Source organism: Berghia stephanieae, chromosome 3 (assembly GCF_034508935.2).
Source record: "Berghia stephanieae isolate SIO BIC M18660-M18661 chromosome 3, UCSD_Bste_1.3, whole genome shotgun sequence".
In the NCBI taxonomy this organism is placed as follows: Eukaryota; Metazoa; Mollusca; class Gastropoda; order Nudibranchia; family Aeolidiidae; genus Berghia; species Berghia stephanieae.
The window spans coordinates 43434741-43460297 of NC_088362.1; the positions used below are offsets into that span (position 1 = coordinate 43434741).

The window sequence follows — 25557 nt, forward strand, 5'->3', positions numbered from 1 at the left end:
ACCTACGTAATGCATTTTGTCGCATTGCCTGGATCATGGGTGGGGTCTTCTGACATCCCATGGTGGGCAGGAGGTCACCTGCTGTCTTCTATACCCCTTTTTCTGTTTTCCGAGTTGCTTTTTGTGTTTGTCTTGGAATGAGATTAGTTGGTTAGTCCTGGCCCTGGCCAGGATCCTTGGCTGAGAGGAAAACGTTCAAATGCATAGCATAAGTTTTGGGAGATGATATTATTTTTCTTGTAAATCATTTCTCTGTTATTTACAATTGATAGTTATATTTTTGTTTTGAATATATCTTGTAAAACATTTGAGTGTATTCCTCTTAGTGGGATCCTGTGCTGGTACCTGGATGAGACTTTTAGGTGATCTCAAAGAAAGTACATTGATGATGGGTGTGTTCTTGGAATCTACATCTGTTCGCTATTTGAACCAATTCCCCTTTGTCTTACTTTTTCGTGGGTGATTTAATTGTAATTCATTTTCCTCCTTTTTGCTGGCACAGATATGACCTGTATATATAAGGTTTGTTTATAAGGGTTTTACGGTGGAAGAAAATGGGATAGTAAACAGATGTCTCATCCTGATTTAATCACAGGTTTCCACAAAGAGGAACACATTCAAATGTGTATAAATCATATATTATCTATGTAAAACAAAAATAATATAATGCATAACAGAGAGATGATTTACAAGAAAAAAATATCATCTCCCAAAACAATAACTAGGTATGCATTTGACTGTTTCCTTCCCAGCCAAGGACTCCCATCAGGGCCAGGACAAAACTAAGTATTCTCATACCAAAACAAAGACAGAAAACAAGTTGGAAAACAGATATAAGGGGATAGAAGACACAGGAACCCAACCCAGTGGGAGGTACCTGTGTCTGTCCGCAACATGATTTTTGCTCTGCAGGATATGTGACTTGTCTACTGGGAAACATTTTTTACAAGAGAAAGCTTCTAACGGCTGAGTATCCCCATTTTTGTCGTAGCTGTAATAATCTAATAATGTGAAACAGATGTCTAAACATCTCCAGATTTATTTCCAATGGGTGGTCCAAACAGCTCAATTTGTAGAGGGCTCATTTCATAAGCTAAGATAAGATTTTTTTTCTGAACCCCCTGTCACCAAGCAGTGATTTGTTGACTGAGTCCGTTTAATCTATCGGAAGGTACTTTGCAATAGGGAAACAAGCAATTACTGCTGTCCGTTTAATGCTTGGGGAAACTGGGAACTCTTGCTTCTTGGGCTTTATGGCTCAAAGGCTCTCTCCCTCTCTAAATGAAGCCTTGTAAAGCGCATTGAACATGGTTAATCTGCGCTATATAAATGATCATAAATATTTTTTTAAGGACGACAGTGGAATCCGCATAAAGGCAACTTTGCATCAAGTCAACAAATGTTTACAGTCCTGAAGTGTTGACTTCAACTTTAAATGGCATTGTGTTTATTTTCATTCAAATTCAATTAATCAGCATTGGGATTTTATAAAGAACAAACCATAGGAATAAAAGAGCCAAATGTAGACATTTTGTTACAAATTAGAAATTAGTCGACTGATATTTTTGAAAGATCCTCTTCATTTTTTTTTCTTTTGTTACCAAATGCATATTCAGAGTGATTTTGACTATCAATCGACTTGAAGTAAAATGAGCACAGTAAATGGCTGAACAACTTTCACATTCAAACATGTGTCTTTCTCATTATTATGATTCCGAAGAAGAAGCTATTGAAGAGAGATTTACTTTCTTCGTTTCTCGATGCCTCATCAAAGATCAGTTCAATGCCAACCAACTTTCAAAGAAATGAGCACAGTAAATGGTTGAGACCATTTGAGTAGTAGTAGTAGTAGTAGTACTTGGTTCCACTTGGAAATGCTTCCCATATAAAATATTATAATTCATTCTAATCCTCTTCCTCTTCATCATTATCATCATCAAGCGTCCATAGAGACAGTGCAGCCATATTCATAATTAACTAAATAGACTTATCAATCAATTTGGAATGAGCACAGTACATGGTTGATCAATGTCCTAAATAAATTCTCTAATTTCTTTCAAGTGAGAAGCAATAAATTTCAACTTGAATTCACAGTGGTCTATCAATTTTCAAAGAAACCAACAGAAATTAGTCGACAGATTTTTTAAAAGGATCCTCTTCATTTAGATATTGTTGCTTTTGTTGTTGTTGTTTTTTGTTTGTTTTTTTTTCCATTTGTTACCAAATGCATATTCAGAGTGATTTTGACCATCAATCGACTTGAAAGAAAATCAGCACAGTAAATGGTTGAACGACTTTCACATTCACATGTTTGAGTCTTTCTCATCATTATGATTTTGAAGAAGAAGCTATTGAAAACAGACTTACTTTCTTCGTGTCACGATGCCTTATCAAGGATCAGTTCAATGCCAACCAACTTTCAAAGAAATGAGCACAGTAAATGGTTGAGACCATTTGATTAGTATTAGTAGTACTTGGTTCCACTTGGAAATGCTTCTCATATAAAATATAATTCTTTCTCATCCTCCTCTTCCTCCTCCTCCTCCTCCTCATAATCATCATCATTATCATCTTCATCATCAACATTGTCATCCAATTACTTAAACATCAGAATTTCCTAATCATGATAAAGAAAATTAATTTCACATCATCATTAATTTATCAATCACCTACAGTTATAACTTTTCTTTGGCCAAATATTCGGTACAAAGTGTAAAAAAGGAGAGAATTATTGAGAAATCTGATTATCATAGATTCTCATTACCAGTAGTAAGAGACAAAATAAAATAATATTGAAAATTTATGTCCAATAAATAATTAAATTATATGAGTTACTATCTATTGAGAATTCATATTAAAAAATAATAAAAGTCTGATTTTCCACTGATTATAAAAAAACATTTGGTAAATAAAATGAGTCATAAAATAAAGGAATTCATTGAATCACATCACTTATATTAATATAGTCGAAGCAAAAATTCATGACTATAATAAATTACTACTAGGTAACCTGAAAGAACTATTTCAAACAATAACCCTGAACTAAATTGCACTTCCTATTTGATTTTGTCCACTCAACAATCAACAGAGGCAAAAGAAGGATTTTTTTTTTACTCATACATACTTATGTCGTGTCCAAATGAAAATAAAAATTAAATTATTCCGGATTTTTTACAAAATTCTTTGTGTTGTTATGTCAGATAGTAGTTGGTTTAATTCAAGCAGATTGATCATCAAATTTCTTTAAGTTGTCATTCATGACTTGATTATAAGAAAGCAACTTTAAGAATAAACAAGGAAATTTGATCTCAAGGTCTCAATAATAGGTACAATGATAAAATGTGATGCAATATTTAAATTTCATCAGCATGCAAGATCATTTTCAAATATCAGAAGAGAAAAGAATTCAGCAAAACTAGATTATATAGACTGTATAATAAAACAATAAACAACAATGTTAAAATGAATAATTATGTAAGATTATAAAAATTAAAATAATTTGATTTAAAAGCAAAGAGAAGTTATATATCATTTCCCTGTAATATTTCTTGAATTATATGATTAAAGAAGCAAAGATTTCAATTTTAAGAGAGAAAACAAAATGATAAAAGAATGAAATCTCAAATAATGAGTAAATGATTGATCAATATATTGAACACACTTTTAGTCTACAATAATTGTAAGCTGTATTGTGTGTATTTTGTAAAATAGACATTGTAAATAGGCATGCTCAGTGTGATATACAATAGAAGTAATTAACTAATAGAAAATAATAATAATAATGATGATAATAATAATAATAATAATAATAATAATAATAATAATAATAATAATAATAATAATAATAATAATAATAATTAATAATAAAGGTAATACTGAAACCCTATAAGAAATAATAGCATTAATTTATACGTTAAATTGCTGTCCACTCAGATTTTATAAATTTCAAAACTAATGATAAAGATGCTTTGTACGAGGTATAAAACAAAACTTTTGAATTTCTACTATAAGATGTAAATAAATATTTTGATCACAATAAGTGTTTTGAATTTATATATATATATATATATATTATTATATAATATAATAAATATATTTATAATATTATTATATATATATATATATAATATATATATATATATATATATATATATATTAATATATATATATATATATATATATATATATATATATACATACATTTTTGTTGTTGTTGTTGTTTTGTTTATGGCTTAACATTTTCAACAAAACTAATAATCAAGGTTTTTAAATTATTATTCTATTCACTCAATTTAGGCTATTGGTGTACTGATTAAATATTTAATAACTTGGAGTAAATCATATGTTGTTTTTTTAAACTTTACATTACTGCTAATCATAAAGACCAGATAAGAACACCTAAAGATAAAACAGTTTATCTGCTAGATAAGCTGACGGTTCTCTGTGCAAAGACTGGCCTTGAAGATATGCCAATTTGTGGGCGTAGAGGCATGGAGCTGGGACTCGAATGGTTCCCTGGAAAAGACATAAGAGAAAGAATGATTTACAAGGGAAAAAAATCATCTCCCAAAACTATAACCACAGTATAAATTCGACTGTTTCCCTCTCAGCTAAGAACTCCGGCCAGGGTCAGGACAAAACCAAGTAATCTCATTTCAGTACAAAGACAGAAAGCAAGTTGGAAAACAGATATAGGGGGATAGAAGACATAATAAGTACCTCTCTGCCCCCTATGGGAGTCGAAAAGGTTAAAGATTTACAATTGAATGCATACAAAAAAGAAAGACATAGGGGAAGGGTTCAAATGTTGGTTACAAGAGCACACTATCAGTGTACTTTATTTGAGATCACCTAAAAGTCTCATCCTGACACAAGCACAGGTACCCATTAAGAGGAAATACACTCATATTTTACAAATCATAAATTTTAAAAAAATTATTACATAGAGAAGATTTACAAGGGAAAAAAAAATCATCTCCCAAAACTATTAACTATACATTCGACTGTTTCCCTCCAAAAGACTCTGGCCAGGTAATCTCATTCCAAGACAAAGATAGATGTAGGGGGATAGAAGACACAGAAAGTACCTCCTTGCCCACTGTGGGAGGGGTCAGGAACTCCACCCAATAACATAAATTCTTGTGCGGTGATGTGGTCTAGTGGTAAGACTCTCGCCTTCACATTAGAAGGTCCAGGGTTCAAGACCCGCTCTGAGTGGAAAATAGTTGAATCCTTGGAAAAGGTTCTTTACTTACATCCTCTCACTGTACTCAAGTGTAAAATGAGTACCTGACCATTGTCTCTGTCCGCAAGAATTGTAACTGCAATATCGCCTAACAGGCATCATGTCTTGTCCTATATATGTTAAGTGTTGCTGTTTGCTAGGGACCCCTTGTAAAGCACTTTGAGTGGATATTACACAATAAAAATGCTTTAATTTTGTATAAATTGTTTATAGAGGACACACCCTCATTGAGGGATAGGTGCTTGCCAAGCTAATACTAGACCTGCAAAAAAAACAGTCCTAGTATCCTTATATCAATGCCTATAATCAAAATTCGAGTGGATATACATTCTAAGTTCCATATCAACGATACTCAACTGAATAGCAACAAATTCCATATCCTAAACAATACTGTATAGATAGTGCTATTGAAGCATGGGCTCTTGAAAATAGGGAATAGCAAAGCACATTGTATTAAAGTTTCCCTTGTATCTTACCTGCCAGTTGAAGTACAAGTGTGTCATTTTGTAAGTAAGTCTCTGCATGATATCAGGAGTAAAGTTTGGAATCGTGTCGTAGATGACATTATAAGAGGTGGGCGTCACCGTTCCCTGACGGACAGACTGACTCACCAAGAAGAAATCATACCTGAAAATTTTATTAAATGCTTATTATGATATATACACATATATGAAAATAATAAGTTATCACTTTTGAATGGTGAATTTCACTAAGAAATCATCAAGTTGTAAATTTATTATTTATATAAATCAAATTTCTGTTTTACGCTCTCCAAATTTTACAATACAATATGAAACGTTTTAAGTTTTTATCATCGTTAAAAGTTCACATTTCACTTTATATTCAACTTTTAAGTTCATCACTATTCAACATTCAAATTCATCACTATTCCTTTTCCTGTCACAAACAGAAACAAAATACCAGGTGACCCACAAAAAGGGAAACCCTTGCTTTGAAACCTGCTTTCCCAAACGTGATAAATCCCTGAAAGTTTCATGCATCCCCACAAGAAGAAATCACATGGATTAAAGATCCGGGCTGTGATTTGTCCATTCATGTCATGTTCAGCGACAGATTATTCTAGTCCAAAAATGTTCTTCCATTCATTGTATGCTATCATTGCCGGTTTGGTGAGCAACCCCATCTTGTAACTATTGAAATCTTTGACAATCAGTCTCCACACATCGCTGCAAGACTCTCCACAATTTGTGCAATATGTAAATGTAACGCTCAGCGCTCACAGTAACTGTTTTCATCTGTTACATGGTGCTGTTGGTCAGGGATCCCTTGTAAAGCGCTTTGAGCACATTAAGAGGATATCGCACTATATAAAAAAAAGCTCAATTAAAAAATCCATAAAAAAGAAAGGCCCAATCACCCATTGAAAACTTAATGCACAGCAGACATTTATTCTTTGGTTATGCAATCCCCTTTGCATCACTTCATTGGGTTTTTGAGAATCCCAATAAATATAATTCTTACTGTTTATATAGCCATTTACATAAAAGTGGGTTTAATCTAGAAGTTCTTTTAAAATGTTTGTCTCTTTCAATTTTCTCAAGCATCCATTGGCACATCACAATTCTCTCCTGTGCGTGGATGACTGTATGGATGTGATGCACATGAATTTTATAAGGGGTCAGCTTGAGTTCATCCCTTAATATTCTTCTTAATGACTCACGAGGAATGTTAAGCTCAAGGGATCATCGTCGAATTGATTTTTTGAGGATTTCATTGATTGACTGATTAACCAGCTCAATCTTTTCAGAAGTTGTTTGAGACTTTGAACAACCACTTCATTGTGCTTTGATAGGTGATCTTTTATTCATATTTTGAATCAATCAATGTTTTTGAAACTTAATTGACCATTTTCGGATGGTTGATTTTATGATTAGCATCTTTGTTACGTGTGTCCAGGGGGGAGCTGCAAGGTCTGGGCTGGACGTCCCGCTTGCTGAAAGGAAATCGATGTGCATTTCGAACCCAACACCTCTCATTTCCAGGTGCATTGATCGCCGCGTAATCCTATCTGACAGAGATTACTGCATATGGCCTCTCATGTATTATTGTGTCCATAACAGCACCTTCCCATGGTGTTCCCCGTTTCTACTGAGTTTGTTATGGGCACGACTGAGTCCTCTTAAGGTGCAGGAGACAGAACCCACCGGTGAGTGGTACACACTCTGCTCCTCACCCACCCACCTCACACTCATTCTGTAGTGTGGTGTCCTCTGTATGTCCTTACTTTTCTTAATCTACATCTATAGTCTATACCTCATACTTGTTCCTAGTGCTGTAACTTTAACACTTCTATACTCCCTCTTTGGTCGGCCTGTGGCCCATGTCTTCTGTATGACTATCTGTGATTGATTGTAATCATGTATCCTTCTTAAAAAATTGAGATTTTTAGGGGAAAGGGCTGGTATCCCTTTGTTTAAGGCCCACAGAATCTCTCATCGACACAAATGACCGAGGACGTGACGATCCTCTGTTTATGAAATATGGCCCTTTAAGCAGAAAGAATAACTGAAATAGATAATTTCAAGCCAGGAAACAGTAGGTGGCGGGGAATGGGCGACCGTCAATCATGAAAGAGACTGTTGGAAAGACAGAATGAAGGCTACTTGGCTAAACCCTATAAAAATTAATTATATGAGGAACATGCATCTACAGCTCAACTCCTGATGTTATGCAGCTGACAAGGAATACAGGTTAGGGTGGGAAGACAGACCAGAGACTCCCCAGCATGCCATGACTAACGCGTGTCCAGGTTAAAGTGTTTAGCAAATAAGGCTTAAGATTTCTTGACTGATTTCATTTCAGGATGTAAGGTCCCCGTAAAAGCGTTCTCATATACCAAATTGTCTATTTTGTTTTTTTATCTTTGCATTCAATTTTAAATCTGATTGTTTACATTATCATTAATCCAGATACATCAGCTATCTTCCTTCAAAATTTCGTGCAAATTAGTTGACAAGCACCAAGGTTATAAGTAGATCTTTGGGTTTCCATTTTTTGGGGGTCAGTAGGTATATTTTAAAATGTGTTCTAAGATGTGTCCTATTTATTCATCTGTATTGTGTATCTTTTGCACCCAGAGCCTCTAGAATGAGGGGCGCTGATATACAATATAATTGTTCACTATTATTATTATTATTATTATTATTATTATTATTATTATAATCATTACATTGTTTTCGCCTTTTCCCACCAAATCAGTAAAATTCTAGAACTGTTACTTACCATTCAGACTTGGTTATCACGCCATCAACAACTGTACCAGGCTGGGGGTTTCTGATGCCTTGTCTACTCGGTAAAAACAATCGAGTGCCTATTCGTTTTTTGACCACAACAAACGCTATACCTGGTCTGATGAGAAAGATAAAATTTCAAAATAATTCAACAACTGATTCAATTTTAATGAGTCTTATTGTTTAATTAAAAACAAATGAATGGAGTTTAAAAAGCAGAGCAGTCATCTCACATTCTAATGACGGACATCAAAACCTTTTTTTTTTTAATTAAACTAGTGGAGAACCTTAAATATTTGTGGAAAAAAGGCTATTACAAGCAGCACTCATCTATTTTAATTATTATACAAATGTATTATGGAAATTAAGAATCTTTTGAGCCTTCATCGATAAAATCGGTTTAGTAATATAGTCTGTATGTGTGCACAAATGAATCTGGCATCATGGTGGCCAAATGGCAATTTCCAGGGTCGAGGTCAAATTAAGGACCGATCATAATGCCTGTATTCTAAATAACCATTTGAGTCAACAGTGATAGAATTACCTCAATTTTAAAAAGGTTTGCAACTTATGGTATATCAATTTGTATAAAATAGCTTTATAATTTTTAAGATTTACCAGTAATTCTGAGCTTGTTAGCAAACATTTAACATGGGCTGTAAGGAACAACATTAACCCCCAACCCCATTTTTTTAAAAGAATGGATGTATTTTTAACTTTGTGAACTGTTATCATCTAAAGTTTATGACATTGCAAAAAGTAAATACTATTTTGGAGTATTGCATTGATTTTTTTAAATTTTAGATTAAAAGTGAAAAATAACTTGGTAACAAGACGATGTGATAAACGAAGATGTATTTAAAAAATGCAAAAAGTAATATTTAAAAATCAATTCAAACTTACTATTACTTTCTATTTTTGTCTCAAAATTGGCCTATAACATTTAATTTCAGCAAGTGTGATGAGTCATGCCAAAATGAATGTTAACAAGATTCTAAAATCTTAAATAATCTTTTTTGACATTTTGTTGACATGGTTCATAACAGCATTAATTTTTTAAAGTTTGACCCCCCCCCCCCCTCCCCCTCACGAAATACTTCAGATGAATAGAAGGAGGTTGTCAGCTCCCTCTCTTTTACATAATTATTTGTAAGATATTACAGTTATGTTTCGTTTAAAAATACAGTCATTCTTACAGATTTCCCTTTACCGTGAATTAACCTAATCAAATTATGTCCAGTTTTCATTGAACAACACAACTCAAAGGTCAATGACATTACCCCTATGGTAATCAAGCACTGACCTATAATTGGGACCAAAGGCTTGAAGCAACTGTTCCTTCTCAGAATTGAACATGGCTCTCAGCTGGCCATCACCAACTCCATCTCTGTAGATTACGATGAATTCAGGAAGACCTTTATTCACATCTACAAACTTTCTCAGAGCATCTAAAATAGATAACCAGTGATAATAGAAATGAATATTTTTTTCAGAAAAAAAAAAGAAAGAGAGAAAAATATAATGCAGACTTGTCAACTTTCAGAAATCTTGGGCATATCTGGTATGTAAATGAAGATGATGATGATGATGATGATGATAATGATAATATAATAATAATAAAAAAATAATAATAATAATAATAATAATAATAATATAAAAATATAATAATAATAATAATAATAATGATAATAATGAAGTGAATAACAATATAATAATAATAATAATAATATTAATATATAATATAATAATAATAATAATATAATAATAATAATAATAATAATAATAATAATAATAATAATAATAATAATAATAATAATAATAATAATAATAACATCATATTTTCCAGACTATAAGCCATGATTTTTTCCTTTAATCTCTCAAAGTATCCAGCCATCCATTAAATCTTTAAGATTCAACCCGACAAAAACCGACAACGGCATAATATTCATGGGCGGGGTAGTCAAGACTGGCATCAGTAAGTAAAATCCAATCGTTGTGAAGGAAATGACAGGCCCTGTCACTGCCGCAGGGTGTTTTCAGCTTTGATTTTTATAAATTTGCCGACAGAAAAGAAAATACGTTTCAGAAATTGCGATTTAAATCCTATTTTATTTGCGGGTGAAAATCATTGACATTGCACTTTGTTTGGTAAAAATCGGTAAAAAATTACAACTTTGGTGATGAAAAATGACTTTGAGATAATTATTGTAAACTTTTAAAAATATTATGAATAATTTATAACTCCCTTATTTGTGGGTCGATTTTGTCATTCGAGGTATCAATTTTATTGTAATAAAGAGATAGGAACTTCAGAGTTATTTTTTCTGATGCGAAATTATTACTTTGTAATTTTAGCACCAAGAAAAATAGTCGGTAAATAAATTTGTTACACCTCTTTGATAGGCCGCGGGGTCCGTTCGTGTAGAATTGTGAATCAAGCGTCTCAAAGTCTTCGACCAATCACAGGCTATCTATCCAGCTGGCCGAAACAAAGACGCTTCTCCCCGTCGATGTATTACGCTATTGTTATGCAAGGAATATAACAACTTATTGAGTAGGCCTAAAAGCTAAAATCTAAAAGTAAAAAATATAATTCTGAGGAATTTGAAAGTCACATTGCTGAAATCAGCTTGAAAAAAGAAGTACATTGGTCTTTGTTTCATAAAAATCGGTTGAAAACCAACTGTTTTACGAATAAATTTGATTTTAAAAATTGCTTTTGTTTATTTTAGCTTTTTTTAGCAACTTTTTTATTTATCCGCCGATTTTCTTGATTTTTATATCATTTTTTATATCTCAACGAGACGAGATCAGTGATATACTTTGTTTGTTTCAAATGTAACTAGAACATAATTTGGCTTTTTTACCTATCGACCATGCCTGGATAATTTATTCAACAACGTGCCGATGTGACGCAACTATTCCGTGGCCGTCTTCCACTGCCAAAACGATGATTCAATTCATTGTTGACGGCTGTTGACACGTGAGCTGCCAGAACGACCAATTGTTGAAGGGTCAACATGCTCAGTAGCCAATCGTTCTTCGGTCAAAAAACTTAAAAGCTCACGAGAACAAAAGTTTGAAATTTGGTGATGGACGGACCTATGAAATCGTTTCTGGGCAGGGTTTAGCCATGAGTGACCGTAGAAAATGAAAAGGCGACTACAGATATCAAAGAGTAGGCTTATATCATCAAAGGATATCGACATGATTGACATGGCCATATAGGGAACTCATTATCTACTCCCCCAAAAAGAATCTGAACACAAGAGGGTTAATTCTTACAATGAAAGATTGATTGTGGTAAAAATTGGCCCAAAAACGGATGAATCTTTTGTCATGCTGTGAAGTTGAATTGCTGACCACAGTGCAACCTTGCCTACCTTACAATTAAATATCAAATATCAAAATTATATCACTTTGTTTTTTCGTTTTATTAATTAATTTCTACAAAATTTCCTTTCATCTTTATCATTGGTTACCTTTGACGAGAACAGAAAGACTACTCATAATTTCCACTTTACTGTCATGCACTTCAGTCCTTGAGTAGTAACGTGTACAGTTTGCATTGAGGCTGGCCACCATGGCCCCGACAGACTGATTTTTGTGGACTGAGTCGTGGTAGCAATCGATCCCAATTATCATGAATTTTCTAGTTGTCTACACAAAAGAAAAAAAAAAGAAAAAAGAGAAGGACGGAATGATTAGTCTCATATGGTTATTTGTGTATTAAGCGACATGTAAAAATTTGAAATTCCAAACTGGAATATACATATTTACTCGGTTTTGAAGGTTTTACAGAAATTACCCAAGGAAAAGGCTCACAAAGAAAGGGCCCAGTATTGATCTCAGGTATAGTTGATATTTTTTTCTGATGCCTGCCCTCAACTCCCTCCCCCCCCCCCCCCCCCCCCCCCCCAACCACCCTGTCCATCCACCAATGACTGGTTACCTGGATTATTAGATCGGATGGAGAGCAATACGAGATTGACTGACATCCTATCCAAAGGGCAGCAAAATATAGTTCCATGGACCTTACAGCTACTGCCTAGTAGAATATTAGATGACAGAATAAGATATTTAAGTGCTGCCTAGTAGAATATTAGATATAAGATATTTAAAGGTTTCAAGAAAATTATCTGTGTTGAAATGGGAGACATGACGTCAAAGTCCTATACTAACCATGTAAGTGCCAGATGGGGCATTCTTTATATTTTTAGCTAAAACCCAAGTACAACCACTCCCTGGCACTCCCTAAGCTATCCAAATATTTAGGACAGCCAAACATTAAGTCCATTTTTTAAAAATGTTCAATTTATTTTATGCCTGAAAATTTGATACCAAATTTATAATATATATAAACATTTGAAGCCTGAAGAGAGTAAAAACTATACTAAAAAATTTTAAAATAATTTTTTTTGTTTATTTTCACAAATTACAAATTGACAAATTGACATACCGGAAACCTCATTCCCCAAACTTCACCTCCAATTTTACAGTTTATCTGCATGACGATTTTTGTGACAACTGAATAGAAATATTTCTTCTTCATTGTTTTAGACTGGACAACTTGGCTTGGAACTGAAATTGAAAACAAATAGAAGATCAGGACAGATTTACTTTTAGGGTCCTGATGGTAAAGTGCTTCACTCACAATCAACAAAATAGCTTCAATTACGAAGTCCATTCCATAAATGTTTCCCCTTCCTCATTACTTGAAATCTGCTTTGTGTAAAATAATAAAATTTAGCACAACTCTGCATTAACCGTTTAATAGGTGGTGTGCAAACTTTTAAGACCCAGTGTTGAATGGATAGGAAATTATCTTCCTTTACCTTTTGATAGTTTGGTCATGATGGCCTGCATAATAAATGCTCAGAAAATGAGGGGATCTTTCTCAAGCTATGACGTTCGAGTAATAATAAAGTTTTCACTTTTACTCAGTAATTCTGCCTGAGACATACAGAGATCTTGGAGACAATGCACCATCCATACAAACCACTAGAAAGTGAATTTGAGCGATTACTGATGGAATACGAACAATGAAAGTCAGCCTGGGAGGCCTGTCAGTGCTTGTGGTGATACAGGAACTAAACATATGTGCAATCCCCGGATGAAGATAAGAGAAAATCATGTTCTGAGATAGCTGAAAAATTGTCAATGTCAACGACGTCTGTTTACCAGATTATCACCAAAGAACTAACAAAGAGAAAACTGTGCTCTTAATGGGTTCCCCATTTGCTGACACCAACTGAAAAAGAGGCTCACATAAATTTTTTCAAAACAATTCATTCGACAATTTCGAAGAGAGCACAACAAGGTTTTAGGCCGAATCCTCATCAAACAAAGACTCGGAGACAAAAAGTCTGCTGAATGGAGAAACAAGGGTGAACCTCACCCTGAGAATGCACGGAAAAAATAAAGGGCCCTACAGGTCATGCACATAATCTTCTTTGACACATATGGCATCATTTTGCATTGGCCTGTTCCGATCAGCACTACAATCAATGCCTGATACTATAAAATGATACTCTTGGATAAAGATGCCATCTCCCATCACGACATTGTACCAATGCACACAGAAATATTGATGAATCAGCTATTGGGCAATTATGAGTGGGATGTGTTGGACCATCCACACTATTGTCCAGATCTTCCTGTGACTTTTGGCTGTTCCCAAAAATGAAAGAGAATGTCATGGGACAAAGATTTGAATCATCGAAAGACATCATGTTTACAACAACAACAAAAACTGTGAAACAGCTGGACAACTCATCTTCCTTCACTGCATTTTACAGAGATAAACTCCAATTCCATACATCTTGTGGCTCAAAGGAACCTCTTTTTATGAAACCACATTACTTTTTAGACTGGATTCAATTTGCAAAAGTACTAGAATGTAAAGAAGTTTGACTTTCCTACGTCAAAGAAATTCAAAATTCCAATCATGTATGTGACTATACATTGCAACATCATCTTACCTCAAACAGTCGATCATTCAAAAAGGACAGAATTGAGGACAAAACTGAAACTTCAAACAGAAAATCTGACTTCAAATATCAGATATGCTTGCTGATTGAAAATGATTACATAAAATAAGACTAGTTCAAACAAAATTATTTGAGCAGTGGCTTACCAGGATTATCAATGCAACAGCATTTCTTAATCGCATCATAGCGATCCTTTTTATCATTTGGGACAACTACTATAACCATCTGTGTGTCTTGAGTCAAATTACTCCTAATGGCTCTTAGGTAATCCTCATTTCGATCTACTGGAATTTCAACCCTGGTGACAAAAAGATAAGAGAGAGGATTTTGATGCTTATGAACATTTTAGTTCTTCAAATCACAGAAATCTTTTAAATATAATATCAATTAGTCTTTAAAATAACAAAACAATTGTGAGGCAATAATTGTCTAATGGTCACCAAAAAAAAGACATTTAAAGGGTTTTATCAAAAAACACTGAAGCACAACTAATAAGGAGGTTCTTGAAGATGTGAAAAAGCTGGCGGGAAGACAGAAACTATTGCTTGCAATGGTTAAAAAACGAAAACTTGCATAGTTTGGATATCTAGTCACACATTAACATTTGTGCAAGACAGTCAAGCAAGGCACAGTGGAAGGTCAAAGAAGAAGAGGAAAACAAAGGAAAATATGACTGGATAATACAGTAGAACATGAAAGTAACGTACTCGGAAATAGCGAGAACTCGGAAATAGCGAGTAAAATCTAAATCCCCGTTTTTTTCCCTTATTTGAGTCAATAAAATTAGCATGAAAGTAGCGAGTATGAAAAAGAGGTCAACTCGGAAATAACGAGCATTTCCTGCCCCAGCCTAGGACTGCGAACGAAGTAAAGCAAAACAAGAGACAATGGCAATTTAAATATTTTTAGCCTAGCCTCTTTTCTTTTCTTATTTTTCGTTACGAGTAATATTACATAGTAGCCTAGTCTGTAGTAGTACATAATAGGCGAAACAAATTTGGGTGGGGGTTGGGTTTGTGTGCGTGTGTGTGTATTGGGGGTGGGGGGTCAATTATTCACCTAATGTGGTGCCACGCGACGCGCGAGGTAAGCACATGTCAACATGCCTCACTTCGCAGCATCGGTCAGCGAGTAGCATCGTTAATGAACGACACGATCAGCGAGAGAGGGGAGTGTGGAACCATTATTTCAATGGGTCAGTGATTGAGTGATGCGCTTGCTTACCTCATCAAACATGCCGAGTGCATACACACTCGCGTGCACGCGCACACACACTTCTATGTTCTTGTTTTTTTTCTAGTCATGATTTTACTTGAAAATAAAAACAAAAAACAACAAAAAACCAAGCATTCTGCCACTTCTGTGAAGAAATTGAAATAGGGGCGACGGCTTTTACTTTTACTCGAATTACACACTGAGGGGAATAACCAGCAATATTATTATAACCTTTCCTGGCAACTCGGGAATAGCGAGAACTCGGAAATAGCGAGTAATCAGGAGTGGACCCGTCGAACTCGCTATTTCCGAGTTCTACTGTATCAAGGAATGGACAGGATTGACACTGTATGAGCTGACAAAGAAAGACAAGCCCGAGATGTGTGCCACCGTTTTGTGAAGGCTGCATCCCACAAGTCCCCCTGAAGACCATCTGAGTGAGTGAGTGAGAAGCACAATGGTATGTATAACGTCCTGAAAGTGGATTGAGTTTTAGTCTAAGAATAATTAACTCTGATAATGACAAACCAGCACATCCCGTTATCAAAAATTTATTTGAATTCATCATGATTTATTTCTAAGTTGAGAATATATCTATTTCTTCCTTTTCCATTTTTTTTTCTTATTTTTTTTTTTTTTTTTTACGATTGTTCTATAAACTTTTCTTGTCTCAATTGAAAAATTAAAAGAAAACCAATTTTGTTGTTGTTTGCTGTTTTTAATTTTTTTTTCAGTGCTTGAGGCAGATTTAGGTCATTTCAGCACCAGTAAAAAAGAAGAAAATTGGATAGTAAAATACATATCGAGAAACAAGTAAAGGTACCCAAGAAAAAGTAATACTAGGGAAAATTTTCTAATGGAGAAAAGATGTAGATTTCAAGCACACACTATCAGTGCCCTTAGTTTGAGATCACTAAAACCTCTTATCTAAACACAAGCACAAGATCCGAATAAGAGGAATACACTCAAATATTTACAAATCAATAATATATTCAAACAAAGCGCATAAGAATACATAACAGAGAGATTATTTACAAGGAAAATAATATCATCTCCAAAAACTAATATTACACATTTGACTGTTTCCCTCCAGCTAAAGACCCCAGCAAGGGCCAGGATAAATCCAAGTAATCCCATTCCAAGACAAAGACAGAAAGCAAGGAAAACAGATGTAAGGGGATAGAGGACACAGCACTTGACCTCCTGCCCACCATGGGAGGTCAAACAAGAAAACCAATTTGAAATACAACATGCAAATCGAGTAAATAGAACCTTAATTCATTTTTAGCTGATAAAAACAAAAAATAGGGTGACTGTTTATGTAAATTGACTCTTGGGGGTCTGTAAAAAAATTTTAAAAGTTACTAAACTTGAGAAATGGTAGTTTAAAATTGAGGACTCTGTTTCAATAACAGGTTGCAAATTGAAGTAATGGAAAATCTCTTTCCTACAAATCAAATCGTTTAAATACACAAGAGTAAAAAATAGGGATTCCACTTACGGCCATATGGAGTTAACCTGCATTCCAAATTCTTTGGAAACTTTCAAAAGTTTATCTTCAAGACACATGGCTTGTTGCTTGCATTTATAAGAAAAGACTAGTAGCCAAGTGTTAATTTTTACTGGATTCAAAAACTTGCAATTTATCAAGGGTCGACTCCAGTCAGCAGATGCTATATCATATGTGATTTCAACCTTTCGATCGGGCTGCAGAGTAAGAGTAAGAAAATAAAAAAGATCATTAAAAATTCATTTTTTAAATTAAAAATTTAATATAGAATATATGGGTAACAAAAGTCGTGGTCTAAGCCACTCATTTATTGAGTGGAAGTTGAGTATGGTTTCTATAGTCTCAAAATGACAGAAGGAATTGTGTGCCATCACCTAAATAAGACACCAGTCTATCACAATCTTTTTACTGCACATATTATGTTGGTTTCTGCTGAGTAAACATAGAAGAACATGAGCTGGAACTAAACGTGACATAAAATACTTATATGAATTTTTATATACAATAATATATTCATATTAAGTTTTATCGAAGATGCTTCACTCATATCTATTTATTCAAAAATATGACTTAAAGAATATTATCTTTTTTTTTTAAAGCCAATAACTTTAAGGTCAATATGCATATGCCTATGTTTAATGTGTATGTATATATAAGAAGAAGATAAAAATTTACTGGCAAAGTGACGACAAACGTTGGATGTCTTTCATTCCTGAGGTTAAAAGAAAAATTAGAGTCCCTTGGTGCCTCCTCCTCCTTCCTCTTCAGGTTGAGTATTACTTTTGATGCTCATATTACAAAAAAGCAAAATGTCAATAAATGTTGATAGACTGTAGTGTCTTAAAATGGCTTGTTACCAATGGGAAAATTGTTCATTACGAAGAGTGTTTGGTAAAAAAAGAGTACCGATGATCAACATTAGAAGGGAGCGTTTCTAACTATCAACATAGAGGAATGTTATTGTTGTATGAATACTGCAATTGTTTTGAACAGAACAAACCTAATAATTATTTAAATATGGCAGCTCAAATAAAAAGTGGTTGGCATAACCAAACCGTCTACGGGTACAAACAAATAATCTGTATCTTCTTTCAAAATGTAAAAAAAATCAGGTTTTGTGGGGGGGGAAAACGTTCTATCAACTTTCTGATCCTTTTTCTTTCAAGAATACTAATCATTCTTTGAAATATGCTATAGATAAAATATGGTACAGCTCATTTAGAGGTATTCTTGATTTTCAAACCTAATACCCTGATACACATTTTTAATAAGTGGTACATCACAGTCGTAGGCCATTTGGTTAGATTTTATCACTGTTTCTGTCGCTTAAACAGACATTAAGAATTGCTCGCTACCCTTTGAATAGGATGCTAGTCTATCCCAAAAGACTTTTTGCCATATTTAACAAATCCAGCTACTCAATCATTGAAAGTGAACGGAGGAGTCAGAAGGATCAGATGAAGAAAAAAATCCTTGACTGTACCAGGGACCAATACCAACCCCTTTGCTTGTGAGGCAAGTGCCCCACCTCATGAGCTTGGGGGGGGGGGGGGGGGGGGGGGGGGGGGAAATCAGAATTTGTTCAAAGTCATCACAAACAGATCTGTAAATTCTGATTTTATCCTTAATCAAAAGACAGTCTGCATATCTAAGTAAGTAAAAGTTGGCATCCTTCATTTCCACGACACACAATAGGTAGATAAAACATTGTAAATATAGAAGAGTCCAGATACGATATATACGCTTAAGATAAAATCTCGTTTAAAATAAACTTTTTAGTCCAGTCTAAATTTTTTCATTATTTAAACCAACTAATCTAAGTCTGGTTTAAATAAACACAAATCAGTCTCAGTTCAGTAAAATAAACTGTTGTCTGCCAAAGTGGACTTCCTTCCCCACCTCCGTATGCCTACCCCAAATCCCATCAATTGCATGCACTCAATCGCAAGCAAGGTAATCCCAGTCACACACTGCTGAAAAGATGCTGGGGAGATGTCACAGAGTCTGTTATTGTACACTACTTCTGCCATACAGGTTTCAGCTGTAAAGAACCTTTGAGGTCCTAATCAGCTGATCCCCAGGTCCCTTAACTACAGCAGCAGCCAGAAATAGAAAGTCACCCTTCAAATTCTATCCTTGTTTAAAATATTTTTTTTGTGTCTGGTCCAAAGGAGCTTATATTAAGCAGACTCCACGGTACCTATGATACATGAAAAAAAATGTAAAAATCAAACTAATAGAGAAAAAAAGGACAAAAAAGAGTCCATCAGAGCCATAAGGTGGACGGTAGCTCAGTGGTATATTCTTTGCTTCATACCCAAAAAGGACTGAGTTCGCCTACCCGCTACACTGTGTGTCCTTGAACAAGTCACCTTGGCCTAGCTCACTTTGCAGCACTGCACTGCTGCTTCTGCCTGGGTTGTTCCAGTATTTCCTTAGAATAGACCCTACTTAGGGATCAATTAAGGATTTTTCTTTCATAATAGAGAATTAAATGAACAGTAATGATTGTCTACCCTTTGGATAGGATGCTGGTCTATTGCGATGCACTTTAAACCAGATCTAAGAGAATCAGCCACCCAATCATGACAGTGACGTCAGAATAAGAAAAAAATAATAATATCAACACAAAAAAAGCAAGCCTTACCTCTCTGTCTTGGACAAGCAGCTTTTCTGCCCCATATTCTCTGCCAGGTATTTCCAAAATCTTCGTCCCAATAGTCATGGCCCATGGTTTCAAAACTTTGCCTGCAGCTTCAGACCTGAGCAAGAAATGAAAGGGAAAAAAAAATCAAATCTTCAAAGGCGGGTTAGATTTTATCCAAACCTTACATCCTATCTTACCATTTTCACCCTGAGAACTATAACAGTAATCCACCTCGGGTGGATCATTCGGCCACATTACAAAGATGTGTCAGTCCATAAACTATCACTTGAAAAATATTAGCTGCATTCAATCTTTTAGACAAAAACATTAAGAAACTACTCATTAACTCACTTGTAATAACCCGTCTTGACTATTGTAACTGTCTTAACTATGTCATACTAAATTTTCTATTCAGAGACCTCAAAACCCCCAGAATAAAGTCAAAAGACTAATAACGGGAAAACAAATGAAAAGTAGTGTTAGAGCTTTTCATGGGTGGTGCCTGCGAGAGAAACCGGAGGAGAGGGAGGCCAAGGAGAAATTGGATGGATGGTTAGAACAACCACAGAATCAGGACACATACAAAAGTTAAAATTGAGAAAGGAGTTCCATTGGGCTATCTGGGAGGCTGCATTCAACAATGATCCACCTTAAAGAAGAAGAAGAAGAAGAAGAAGAAGAAGAAGAAGAAGAAGAAGAAGAAGAAGAAGAAGAAGAAGAAGAAGTAGCAGTAGAAGAAGAAGAAGAAGAAGAAGAAGAAGAAGAAGAAGAAGAAGAAGAAGAAGAAGAAGAAGAAGAAGAAGAAGAAGAAGAAGAAGAAGAAGAAGAAGAAGAAGAAGAAGAAGAAACTATTTAGCTACCTTACCTATTTATCTGTTCAAGAAATCTTTCCACGGTCTCAACTCTTTTCTCAGGTCCAATCCTATTATGAAAAGCCAACTGTCTCAGAATGTCATCCTTTCTCCTGTCACTTTCATCAAAACCAAGGCCTGAGACATCAAAAATTAAATACATTCACTAAATCATTTTTTAAAGTAATCAACAAAATATTACTATAAAACCAACTTACACCTCAATTTGTCCCAATTCCGGCAGCAATGACAATTGCAACAAATAGGCAACCACAACTTTTTTTGTGTCATACAATAACAAAAGACTAGAAAGCAAACACTTTATAACCAGCTCCAGTAACCGTTGCTCTTTTTCATGTCCTCTAATTTCCACAATGAGAATCTGGCTCAAGTATCAAATCTCTATCTTCCATTGCACGATTATTATATGCTTATCCACCAGTGTCCTGACGATCATGCCTATAGGCTAAATGATAAAACAGTATAATGTTCGGGTAAATAATGCATCTGTACCTCCTAATTGTGCTGCCAAATATTTTTGTCAATTCACCAATCAAAGACCTTTTGCTGTTAAAGATCAAATGCAGGCATTTCTTGGTGTCAAATAACATTGACAGAGTTGATCATGCTCAAATCTGACTTGACCATGCCATAGGTGTGACTGGGGGTCCCGATAGCTCAGTTGGTAGACCACTCCCTTCACATGCAAATGAAAGAGGATCGATCCCATGTAAAGTCATTTTTATATTTCTAACCTTGTCCACCCAGATGTGATTGGGTAGCTGGATCTGTTAGACCTGGTGAAAATTACTTTTTTTTTTACTAAAGGGGAGCAAGCAATTGCTATTGTCCATTTAACACTACAAAAGCTGGGATAAACTTCAGCTAGAAGGTGGTTATGGCTCTGAAGGACTACCTACATAGATGTGATTCTACACTTAGAGAGAAAGAGAGAGAGTGAGAGTGGGAGAGAGAAAGAGAGAGAGAGTGTGAGTCAGAGAGAGAGAGAGAGAGAGAGTGTGTGAGTCAGAGAGAGAGAGAGAGAGAGAGAGAGAACGAGAGAGAGAGAGCGAGAGAGAGAGAGAGCGAGAGAGAGAGAGAGAGATGGGTAGGGTCAAAAGCATGCAGCAAATTTTGATTGGGACTCGAATAACTTTGATTTAAAAGTTATTTAATCACTAATTTTTAGAACCATCTGACTTGTATAAGGCGGCCAACTGTACACAGAAGTCCTTTTTGTCTGATCCCAAGGATGGCCGCTTTATACAAGTTCAACTGAATAATATCTTACCAATCATATGAAATAGATTCTTATACATGCACTTTTCATTACTTGTCCAAAGATTATTTTAAAATAGTTTAAATTGTATTTTATCATATTTTCTCCTCCATTTCTTGTATATTTTAAGTAAATTTCAGATATTATATGTATTTTATAATTTGTCCCTCATATTATCCCAACTTTTACACAGAGGTACATAAAATTCTGCGTTTCTTAACAGTCCTGTTTTCTAAATGTTCCATGATGAGGGTTCATTTGTCTTCTTTAAAAATACAGATGCAATCTTAATACAATGAATATAATCTTCAAAATATATTTCTTGTGAATTTCTTTAATACATATTCAGGCCATGTCCTAGACTCATATTGAACTTTATTTTTTTCAAAAATGATTCTATTGTTTTCCATTTTAAGATGTTACCTCAAACTGTTGTTAAGAGGAGAATAAACTTGAAAAATATTAATGCTAGTGATTTTTTTCCACTAAATAACATCCTTTAATCAGCATCCATAAATCATATACATTCACTTTTCAATTTATTTTGATTCATATGGCTTTAAGCATGCCTTATCCTTCAATTTAAAATCATGTAAACAGGACGGAAGTTTCAAAATAAAATTTTCGATATTAAACTTATTTCAGTGGCACTTCTCACCTGTCATGGTGCATAGTTCTGGAACAAGTAATAGATCCTGTGTCCTACCTCCCCGGTGGTCCCTCTCTGTTGGTTTTGAAATCAACAAAGGTTGATTCCGATCTTGAATTGTCAGATTCCAGTACTGAAATGGACACACGTAACCATTAAGATAGAATGTAACTGTCACAATACAATAAACCTCAGATTCAATTAGTTCAAATCCAACAAAACTTTTAACTCAACAAGGAAAATGTAAATATCCCTTGTTATTCTATCTTTTTTTTTAAAGACCTATCAAATCAGACCCTCTGACTTTGTTGCATGCGAGACATTGGCAGTATCGAATATAACTATGTCATTATGAAATTTACATGATGTGATTATTTCATAACATAATAAATTAAATCTATACTCAAGGAAATGCATAATCAAAAATTAAAATCAATATTTTCAATTTAAAGACCTGCCACAGGGAACAAACATAAAATCAAAAATATGCATTTCCAATGAAAAAAATTCCGCTTTTCATTTTTTTAAATCTGTATAAATCTAAAACTACATTTTCAAGCATTTCAATAAATCATAACTTAAAGATGTCTATAGTGTAGATAGATTAGCAGCAGATCCATGTATGAGTAAAAGATAAAAAGCATTTTTCATCCAAATTTAAACTAAAAAATTTATCTAAATAAAATGACAGTATGTCTCCATTACTTAGACATCTCTCTACTTTCCGCAATTTGTCTGGATCATTATAAAACCCCTAATCAATAATATGTGCATTTTGAATCAGTGACAGACCGTAGAGATAACACTCGTATAGATGTACCCATCACTACTAGGCCAACAATCACAGCATGCAGGTGGTTCCCATCTTCTTTGTATCAGGTAGTTCTTGATCTTCCTCTTTTTCGTTTCCCTTGGGGTGCCAGTTTAGTGCCTGCCTGGTAGTGTTGTAGGCAGGTTTCCTCAAGACGTGTCCTACCCACCTCCATCTTCTGTGACAGATTTCTTTTTCATTTAGTAGCTGGTTGTTCTAAGTTTGTTATGGTGTCAGGCCAGTAGATCTTTAAAAATCTCCTGAGGCAGGCGTTAATAAAACTGTAATTTCTTCGTTGTTGTCTTTGTGGTTCTCCATGTTTCTGCCCCATGCAATAAGACTGATTGCCACGTGAATTGAACACTGTAATTGTTTGCTGCAGGGAAACATTCTGGACCATCAATGCAAGAACTGATTGGACAACCTTTGACCTCATCTCATACTCATACTATTGGGTCTTTAATTGATTGGCTTGACCTTGTGAAGTGGATAGTTCCAGGATTGAGGATTCCGATTGTGAAGGCATGACAAAACATTTTATGATAAGTTGTTAAAACTTATGACAAAAATGGTATGTGAAACGGCATGAATAAATATTTTGATCTTGTTTTGCTTTGAGTTTGTTATTTTAGTTTTGTTTGTTTTTTTTTTTAAGGGTGGGGAGGGGGAAGACAATTTTGGAGTAATTACAATTACAGTTATAATAACAACAATGTACTGTTTCTTATCTCCTCTCAAAGATATCAACTGCTGTCCAACTCCTCTAAATAAGCTATTGACAAAATGGAGTCTATCTATCTTGATATATAAACTAATAAAAAGTAAAACAAAAGCTTTATATTAATTGACCACTTGATAATTTTTCATTCTCATGTTTGTTTTCTTTTTAAGATTTTAAAACAGAAAATTAAAAAAAATATATACAGCTTATGCACATGACAAGTTCATATTTATTAGTCGAATGTAAATAATAAAGGAAAAAATTACGTCTTTGTAATATTGCTCAATGCTCATGGTGGTTCCATTCTTGTCAAAAGTATGGGATACCCTTTTCTCCCAATCAATACCAGCAACTCTGTACGTCTTGTTATTGTATCTAAAACAGAAAAGGACAAAGAATTCTTGCACCTATGCATCTTAAAGTGATGATAACAGAAATTTGTCAAAAAAATAAAGGAATATTATCAGTCCATCAGTCAAATGCAAAACGGAATGCAAAAATAAAATATAACATAATACTTTGCAAATATAATGTAATAATTACTACAACTACATTCTGGTTGTAAAATAAAACTTGTTTCTTTCTTACTGTTTTTTCGACAGAAAAAAAAACAACTATGTAAGAATATGTGCAATTAAAACAAAAGCTTTTAGACAAAATGTTAAATTCATAAAACAAGATAATTTATATGGCATTACAATTAAAGCTTAATAGTTGAGCAGTAAGAGATATGTGAATATAACAAAACCAAAGCTTGATAAAGGAGTTACAAAATCAAAGTTAGACAACGGAGTTACATGAGCTTAAGGTTACAACAAAGTGAAAGCCTGATAGCTGAGTTACAAGAGCCACGTTGCTATGAAAAATCAAAGCTTGATAATGGAATTACAAGAGTGTTGTTGTAACAAAATTGAAAGGCTGATAGTTGAGTTACAAACACATAGTTACAGTGAAAGTCAAATCCTCAAAGCTGAGTTTCAAGAGCAATATTGTTCAAGTCAAGTCCTGGGTTACATCCGGGTTACAATTCATATGGTTCAGTGAGATGATTTACTTGACCAAACACTGCCTTTTTCACCCTGGGTCAGGGTATAGGCCACAGACAAACAGTTTCCATCCTTCTCTATCCTGAGCTAACTTTTTAATCTCATTCCAGGCCTTACCACTTCTCTATGTATCAGCTTCTTTAATTCTTCTCCATGTTCCTCGTGGCCTTCCCCTTGATCTTCTGCCCTGAGGGTTCCAGTCCAATACTTTCTTTGTTATAGTGGAGTTGTTCTTTTTAAGCGTGTGTCCAATCCACCTCCATCGTCTTCTTCCTATTTCCTCTCCCACTGGTTTCTGCTGTGTTCTTTTCCATACTTCTTCATTTTTTATTCTATCCATCC

General features: G+C 34.4%; 1 protein-coding gene across 2 annotated transcripts in view; it reads right to left on the reverse strand.

Moving 5' to 3' along the window:
* Positions 1-4212: 4212 nt before the first annotated feature.
* Positions 4213-25557, reverse strand: part of LOC144967787 (piwi-like protein 1) — a 39442-nt gene continuing 18097 nt past the window's right edge. The window contains exons 8-20 of one of the 2 annotated variants that reach the window (XM_078905427.1): positions 24436-24544; positions 22647-22770; positions 20724-20847; positions 19859-19973; positions 17203-17408; positions 14633-14784; positions 12956-13077; positions 12449-12544; positions 11979-12156; positions 9800-9944; positions 8489-8614; positions 5722-5872; positions 4213-4515 (exon numbers count right to left, since the gene is read on the reverse strand). In XM_078905427.1, coding sequence (XP_078761553.1) covers positions 4399-4515; positions 5722-5872; positions 8489-8614; positions 9800-9944; positions 11979-12156; positions 12449-12544; positions 12956-13077; positions 14633-14784; positions 17203-17408; positions 19859-19973; positions 20724-20847; positions 22647-22770; positions 24436-24544 — 1765 coding nt within the window. In that variant the 3' untranslated portion in view covers positions 4213-4398. The remainder of the gene's footprint in view (positions 4516-5721; positions 5873-8488; positions 8615-9799; positions 9945-11978; positions 12157-12448; positions 12545-12955; positions 13078-14632; positions 14785-17202; positions 17409-19858; positions 19974-20723; positions 20848-22646; positions 22771-24435; positions 24545-25557) is intronic. The other variant, XM_078905428.1, reaches the window with a different exon arrangement.